Genomic DNA, 8,382 nt, shown 5'->3' on the forward strand with positions numbered 1-8,382 from the left:
AATAGACATAAACCCTGGGCTCATTTAATCCCTACTATCACACACACACACACACACACACACACACACACACACACACACATTCCAACAGATCAGGGAGAAGCTTGTGGATAGGAGCGCTCGTGCACATAGCAAGAGAGACTCCCCACAATGTCATCTCCCTTTTTATCAGAGAAGGGCAGGTCGACCAGGAGCTTGGCGCCACCTCTTTCCAGTCCCTCGTTGGCTTGTGCTTTATACACATCCTGAATCATCAGGCCTGGGAGGTGTGTGCCTGAGGTAAGTCAGGAAGGCCTGGGGACAGGAGGATTGATGGATAGCAGGTAAAAAGAGAGTGAGCCCAGTCAGTGAGGGAGACTCCAGCACGGCATTAAAAACCCTGAGGTAGGGAGATGGGAAGGCGGCTAAGTAGACAGTGAGAGGCAGATTCGCACCATGATCTGTCAGTCACTCTAGCACACCAAAACAATCGGATTTTTATTTCTGTCAAGTTCCATTGATCTTAAGACAGAGGCTGAAATACCGTAAGCAGCTGAGAAGATTGATACTGGCTGGGCCCTTAGCTGGAGGAGAGTCTAAACTTTGGCCTACAGGCAAATGGCACACAGAGAAAGCAACATGTAAATGAGATGCAAATGACCATGACTTTCTTTTTTTTTTTTAAATCAAAGACCAGACTGTTGTGGCCTTGAAAGTCAGGCCACCAGAAATCTGGGCATCTGTGTTTACAGACCAGACCTGTGGGAATGGAGAGATGTGGAGCACATCCTGGGGCACCAGGAGCAGTCAGTCGAGAGTGAAGCCTTCAGAGAAAGGGATCTACAGTGTGCGTGCGTCCGTTGGCCACGCCTGAATTGGGCAGACCAACCTCTTGAGTGTGCCAGTCTGGTCTAAAGAGATAAGATTGGGGCTGACGAGTAGACTATTGGGACTATAACTGTCCCAGCAGTCCCTGGCTCCTACATTCAGAACATGGCTGCCGTGTGACTTCCTGGGGAGATATGGACAAACATCTTTTCGCCCCAGAAAGGACGCTGATGAAAACTTAAAGAAACGGTCCCATCTAAGTCCAGCATGGTGAACCAACGAATAAGTTTCCCTTCCCCCTCTTCCCTCCTCCCTCCTCCCTCCTTCCTCCTCCCTCCTCCCCTTGCAGGAAAAGAATGTTTTGATTCAGAGGAAATCTCTACACAACAGTGTTACTTCCACGATGGTCACTGTCAGCTTCAGGGAGACACGGTCTTTGAGACACCAACGGCTTGTAATCTGCCTGGCAGCCCCGTGATGCCTTTGGAGGGAGATAAAGATTAAACCTGGTCCTGACTTCCAGGAGTCAGAAGACCGCTGTAGAGAGAGTAATGGGACCACTCCAGAGTAACCTCACTGAAGTGGTCCATGCCCCCCACCGTGTCTGCTGAGTGGTGTAGGAGGGGAACATAAGGCCCAGAAAGGGGGGCGGGGTACTAGAGACGGTTCAGGGGTCAGGACTAGAACTGGGCTCAAGACAGGGGGATCTCCACGACTAGACCTCCAGTGAGGAACTCTGGCTAGGTAATTATAAGGTTTGGAGGCCCAAGAGAAGGACAGAGGAAGGCTTATCCCAGCATGCTCTCTGCCTCCCCAGATCTTGCCCCACTGTGGAGAATGCAGCTTCAAGGACCTGTCTTTGTGGGTGTGCCCCTCCTGGGGCCCATCCTGATTTGGATGTTCACTCATCAGCTATCCAGTCGGTGTGAGGATGAGAAGAAGTTACCTTGGTGCCCACCCCACAAGGTCATATTGCTCGTGTGGGCGACCATCTACTCTGTCATGGGGTGAGTGTGCGGCCTTGCAGCGGCGGGAGCAAAAGTGTCCTGTATATCCAAGACTCCAACAACTCCTCTCCAAGCCTCCCCACTTCTTGCCTCTTCTCCAGGATACCCAACTCCTCCCACCCACTTCCTTCCACAAGCTCTCCCAATTTATCTTACTTTATGTGTACGAGTGTCCGTGTCTGTGTGTCTGTCTCTGCGCATGTTTGTGTGAGAATATGTTACATGTGAGTGCCTACGGAAGTCAGAAGAAGGCATCGGATCTCACTGGGGACCAAACATGTCCTGTAGAAGAACAGGAAGTGAAGAGCAGGAAGGACTTTTTTAAAAAAATGTATTCATGTATGCGAGTACATTGTAACTATCTTCAGACACACCAGAAGAGGGCATCGGACCCCATTACAGATGGTTGTGAGCCACCATGTGGTTGCTGGGAATTGAACTCAGGACCTCTGGAACAGCAGTCAGTGTTCTTAGCCACTGAGCCGTCTCTCCAGCCCCAGCAGAAAGTGTTCTTAACTGCTGAACCATCTCTCTAGCCTCTCCCTTGGCCCTCAGTGATGCCCACACCCACCTGCCCACAAGCCAGAGGCAGGTTACTCCCTTGACAGAAAAGAGGCCGTAGGCAGAGGACCTTTATTCTACAGAACACCTTCTCTCTGCAGCTACGCCTCCTACCTGGTATGGAAGGACCTCGGAGGGGGCTTCCGGTGGTCCCTAGCCCTGCCCCTCGGCCTCTACTCTTTCCAGCTGGTCCTCAGCTGGACCTTCTTGATGCTGTTCTTGGTAGTTGACAGCCCTGGGCTGGTAAGGCACGTGGTGTTCCATGCTGGGAGGAGAATGTGAAACTAGAGGGCTCCTCATCATATAGTTGATATCAGGAACCAGCAGGCGACACATTCAAAATCCCTACGGTGTGCAGAGTGCCCAGGGATGGGATCTCTTGGGTCAGAGTACCGTAGGAAGGCAGAGGGTCCTGGCTCATGAGAAACAATGGCTGCATCCTCCCGCTTCTGCCCAGGCCCTCCTGGACCTCTTACTGCTCTATGGACTGGTGGCAAGTATGGTGCTTATCTGGCAACCAATCAACAAGCTGGCTGCTCTGCTCCTGCTGCCCTACCTGGCCTGGCTCACTGTGACCACCGCCATCACCTACCGCCTGTGGAGGGACAGCCTGTGTCCATCGTACCAGCCTTAGCCACCCAAGAAGAGCAACTGAGGCACCGGGATACAGAAGGAGGGAGGACAGCAAGAAAGTGGAGAAGCTGTGGGGCTACGTGGTGTGGCCACACTCCTGGATCTTCCTGCTGCCCTATCTCCTTACACTTGTGAGATGTAGAAAACAAGGGGCGCTTTCTGACACGCAATAAAACCCTGTTGTTGACCTTGAGGGCCTGACGTAAGGCGAGTGTGGATGCCTGGGATACAGGGTTGCAGAGTGCAAGCTTCTGTAGGAGTGGTGAGTGGACCACCTTCCCTCTCACATGCCTCCCCAAGCCTAACACAGGGCTTAGCACTCCCCTCAGGAGCAGAACTGGGCCAGCAAGATGGCTCAGCGGGTACAGGACTTGCCAGCAAAAAAGATAGAAACCCAATTCCTATCACTGGGATCCACGCTGTTAAAGGGAGAAAAAAATTACTTCCAAAAGTTGTCCTTGAACCGCTGCGTGAGCACTGTGATACACTCAGGGACACACCATACACTACATGCAGATGTGTGCACACCGTATGTGTCCATGCGTGCATGCGTGTGGTGCACTCCTGTCACTCCAGCAGCATTTGGGAAACGGGAGTAGGAGAATCGGGAGTTCAAGGTCATCTTTGACTATATGGCAAATTAAAAAAAAAAAATTCTTGAAATAGCGCATAAAAGCAAAACAGAAAAAGAGAGTAAACAGGGCTGAGGGGCAGCACAATGCCTCAGCAGATAAAGTTCCTGTGATAGCCCAATGATCCCAAGCCCCTCGTGGCACAGGTTGTCCTCTGATAGGGAAGAGCCTTGGAGGGAAGGCAGCCCAACCCCTGGTCTGGAAAGTTCAGGGTTGGGGACGGGGTATGCAGGGAGAACCTGGAGTCCAGGTCTGCTTTGATAGGCTAAGTAGGCACCTCAGCTGCTGGTCCTGGGTTTGAAACTTAACACCATACAGTACACTTTTACACGGTACGTTGATAGATAGTGTGTCATGCTAAGTCCTATGAGATGAGCTCTGATAAGCTAACAGCTGGCTTATTTTATTTTCATTAGGCTTTCATCTTCAATTATTTATATCCGCGCATTACCACTATGAGGGAAGGTCTGAGAGGAGGAGGGGAGCACAGGGGGTCGAGAGGAGAAACCAGCTGAGCTTCTTGGTCACCCTTGGGTCTTGCTTCCTCCTTTGCAGATGGCCTCAGTGGCGGTTCCATTTTGTCTCCTCCCTCCTCTTTTTTTTTTTTTCTACCTTCATTTCAAAGTCTTCATCGCAGGAAACTGTAGGTGGGGCTGTGTCCTTGACCCCTGTACATGGCAAGCTAAAGGACTCCACATCTTGCAACGAGGGGTCTCCACCTGAGGCATGATGGGAAATGGAATAGGAGCATATGAGAGAGTTGTTTGTGGCACTCTGCCTCCCCCCATATTGTGTGTGTGTTTGTGTGTGTTACATGTATGTTTTTTGCATGTGTGGGGTGTATTATGTGTGTGAGTACATGTAGATTGTATGTGTATACCCATGTTTTCATGCCTCTGGAGGCCTGACTAGAAATGCCCTCAATCACTCATCTACCTTTTTCATTGAAGCAGTGTCCCCCAGTCAAACCCCAGCTTGCCCTAGGGATCCCGTCTCTGCCTTCTAAGGCTAGAGTTCAGGTGGGCTCTCAAGCCTAACTGGTATTTGTATGGGTTTCTGGAAGTCCTCGCAGTCATGCAGAAAGCACTTTAACCCCTGAGCTATCTTCCTAACCCCTGTTGGTGGTGTTTTGAAACAAGGTCTTACTTATGTAGCCTCAGCTGGCCTTGAACTTGTGTACCTGCTGCTTCTGCCTCCCAAATGCTAGGATTACATGTATTAACTGCCACACCCAGCACAAGACAGTGTCTAACACTAACCAGACACTCCAGGAAGGAGGCCTGGGCACCAATGCTTGTGGGACACCCACTCTGGAACCTCCCTGGGTATGACCAGGACTGACCATAAGTGTGTGAGCACCAGGACACTGCAGAGCACTTACGAAATGCATATCCCTGAAGCCCCAATTACAACTCTGTCTTGGTAACTTCGGGGGTGGGCTCCTGACATCCTCGTGTTGACCGGGCTCTGCACCATTTTGGCCCACTGAAGTTCAAGGGCTCTAGGCTGGGGTCACTTCTCAGAGCCTAACTCCTGCAGTCAGAGGTCCTGTGAACCCAATCTGGAATCTAAAGCAAAGTGAAGTCTGTCAGGAAAGAAGCAAAGTCTGCCAAAAGAAAGGCCCCGTGTAGCATCAGTATTTGAGAAGGGAACACAGCGGCCCTTTCTAGATCTTTCCCACCAACGCTGTGGTCTCTCTTCCTCCATGAAGGGAAGCTCAGGCTGGCAGGGCAGGTCACCTGTCCCCAGCAGAGCAAGCATTCGATCTGCCCACTTTTCTCTCTGCAGAGAGAGCAGAGACCAATGTGGATACTCAAATACCTTTGATGGATAGAATGAAGCAGCAAATGAACACATTGTCACCCTTCGAAAAAGGAAAATCAAAATGCCCTTGCCCCTCGCCTACACCCTTGCTTTTGGATGGAGTGGAAAAGGGATTGCATAGTTCTAGAAACTTCTGATTCTGCAACCATGTGGTGAACCACTGTTCTGTGTAGAGCCTTGCTCCCCACAGTGTGGCCAGTGACCTGGCACGTGAGAGTCGGATCACCCTGGAGGCTGGAGACAGTAGACTGCAGAGGCTGGTAGTCAAGTCCTGGAGGCAGACTATCGTGGAAAGTTCCCCAGACTCGTGCATCGGAGGTGCCGATACGAAAACACAGCTCTTGGGGGCTGAAGAGATGGCTCACTGGGTAAACTGCTTGCTGTGCAAGCATGGGGCCAGATCCCTGCCGTCCACAGAAAAGCCACGCAAAGCAGCACTCTGTAACCTCAGTGCTAGGATGCAGAAACAGGGCATGGATGAGCCTTGCTAGCCGGCCACCCTAACAGAAGATTCAGTGAAAGCCCCAAGCTAAAATTAATAATAATAATAATAATAATAATAATAATAATAATAAAACAATAATATAGAAGCTAGGTATGGTGGCTCATGCCTCTGGTTCCAGCACTCTGAATACATCCCAGCATTCAAGAGGCAGAGGCAGGTGGATCTTTATGGGTTCAAGGCCAGCCTGATCTATATAGTGAATTCTAGGACAGCCAGAGCTTCATAGAGACCCTATATCCAAAAAGATTGTGGTGGTGGTGGTGGTGGTGGTGGTGGTGGGTGGTGGTGGTGGTGGTGGTGGTGGTGGTGGTGGTGATAATGGTGGTGCTGGTAGTGGTGGTGGTGGTGGTGGTGGTAATGGTGGTGTTGGTGATTATGGACTGGAGAATTGGCTCAGCAACTAAAAATGTTTGTTGCTCTTGCAGAGGGCAAAGTTTCAGTTCCCAGCACCCATATGCTGGCTCGCAACCATCTGTAACTGCAATTCCAAGAAATTTGATGCCCTCTTCTGGTCTCCACTGGAAGCAGGCACAAAAGCATTGCACACACATAACATACATGGCGGGTGAAACACGATACACATAAAATAAAATAAATAAATCTTTTTAAAATTAAAAAGGAGGTTGGGGATTTAGCTCAGTGATAGAGCGCTTGCCTAGCAAGCGCAAGGCCCTGGGTTCAGTCCTCAGCTCCAAAAAAAAAAAAAAAGATTAAGTAAGATTGAAGAGTGGCTGAGGAAAATTAGCTTCTGGCCTCTGCTCACATATGAACACATAGTTCCCAACACACACATCTGCACATACATATATACACATGCACACACATACATACACACACATGCACATACATACACATAGACATACACATATGCACATACATACATGCACACACACATACACACATATATACACACATAAACACACTTGCACACACATACATACACACATATACACATACACACACATGCACACACACACACATACACACACACATACACACACATAAATACACATGCACACACACATACACACACTACAAAACCCCCACACCTCTAAGGGAATAATAGGAGTTTATCCTGGAATCAGATGTGAGTGAGCATGTCCCAGGAATACAGATTCAGCTTGGAAATTCCATGTTCCAATGTGCTAACATTTTTATGAAGTTTTTACAGTAACAGAACCAAGAAAGTCATAGATCAATCATTTGCAGCTACAGTGGTGAGCCCAGCTGGCATGTGGGTCAGGGCATGCTGCAGGTCTCTGATGCTCTGATGACACTCTCAACTTCCGGCTTGGTGGAAGCCATTAGTTCTTGAATACACTCCTAAAGGATTTACCTCTGAACCATAAGCACATTTGGTCAGATGCAGAAGTGGGTGAAGAATGGCTATTAAGGTGACTAAGGATAGCTCAAAATAACTTGGCTCTGGATCAGCACCATTCCAACCTCCCACCAGCAGAAAGTTATGTAAAGGTTGGAAAATCACTGAAGGAAGACCCCAGACTCAGAGAGTGTGCAAAACAAGGAGCATTTATTCTGCAGAAACATCCAGCCTGTGGGGGTCAACCATTCTGCAAATGGCCCAGACATAGGTATGCAGGCTATCTGATAGGGAGCCAGGGAACTGTCTAGAAGGATTAGATGATCTAAAATCTCACTGACGGATACTAGGGGTTCACATGTGGTCAGTGGTCTGCATTTCTATGTCATGAACATTTACCCATAGGGTGATATAGGGCTGCCCAGCACAGATGGCCCATTCTGAGACTTAGGGTCTGTTCCCGGAGCTGGCGCCTTGTGGCTCCCCCCACCCCCGAAATCAGTCCTGGTCCTTAAATGGAGATAAATGGGGTATCTGTTGTCCTTTCGGTTGGAATGCACAGAATCCAATTGTGTCACTCATTAACTTGCCCAGCGTGAGGACTTCCCAGCAGCTAGGCTTCACAGTTCTCATCTGTAAAACGGGGGACCTCGCAGCTTTGTGGAGAAAGGGTCGGTGGAATGATGGGAGAAAGGGTGTCTGGCACAGAGAAAAGGATCAACTGATATTAGCCATTCTAGCACGGAGCTCAGGGAGCCGCGGTTTAATAAGCAGCCAGTGTTGAGAGAGAACCAGGCTGCTCCAAGTTGCAGGCTGTAGTCCCTGAACCTCCTAACAGCCAGGAATCACCCCCTCAGATCAGTGAGCTAGTCCAACTGTGGTCATAGGGCCAAAATGACTGGCTTTTGACCTTGTACATTCCTGTGGGTTTGTCTGTTATATCAATGAAACTACTAAAACATGGCTAGGGCAAGTTCAGTAGTGGGAATTTGCCTAAAATTAATGGGTCCAAGAAAACTTTGTTTTGCAACAGCTTTGCTTTGCTTATCTTTCTATTTATACAAGTAACTTTAAAAGCTTTATTTGTTTGAG

The 8,382-nt window shown here is 49.3% G+C and overlaps 1 protein-coding gene across 1 annotated transcript; it reads left to right on the forward strand.

Annotated features, from left to right (window-relative positions):
* The first annotated feature begins 1,644 nt into the window (after nt 1–1,644).
* On the forward strand, nt 1,645–3,009 carry Tspo2 (translocator protein 2). Its single transcript, XM_032899417.1, has 3 exons — nt 1,645–1,814; nt 2,477–2,618; nt 2,833–3,009. Exons 1-3 carry the CDS (start codon nt 1,645–1,647, stop codon nt 3,007–3,009), a joined length of 489 nt encoding a protein of 162 aa, XP_032755308.1.
* Nucleotides 3,010–8,382: the final 5,373 nt, after the last annotated feature.

Source organism: Rattus rattus, chromosome 4 (assembly GCF_011064425.1).
Source record: "Rattus rattus isolate New Zealand chromosome 4, Rrattus_CSIRO_v1, whole genome shotgun sequence".
NCBI classification, from domain to species: Eukaryota; Metazoa; Chordata; class Mammalia; order Rodentia; family Muridae; genus Rattus; species Rattus rattus.

What these genes read in the sequence shown, in the direction of transcription:
- Tspo2 (XM_032899417.1), top strand. Translation starts at nt 1,645, where the DNA reads ATGCAGCTTCAAGGACCTGTCTTTGTGGGTGTGCCCCTCCTGGGGCCC. An exon ending in ACCATCTACTCTGTCATGGG is followed by an intron (nt 1,815 to 2,476) that starts GTGAGTGTGCGG and finishes TTCTCTCTGCAG; the next exon opens with CTACGCCTCCTACCTGGTAT. An exon ending in TAGTTGACAGCCCTGGGCTG is followed by an intron (nt 2,619 to 2,832) that starts GTAAGGCACGTG and finishes GCTTCTGCCCAG; the next exon opens with GCCCTCCTGGACCTCTTACT.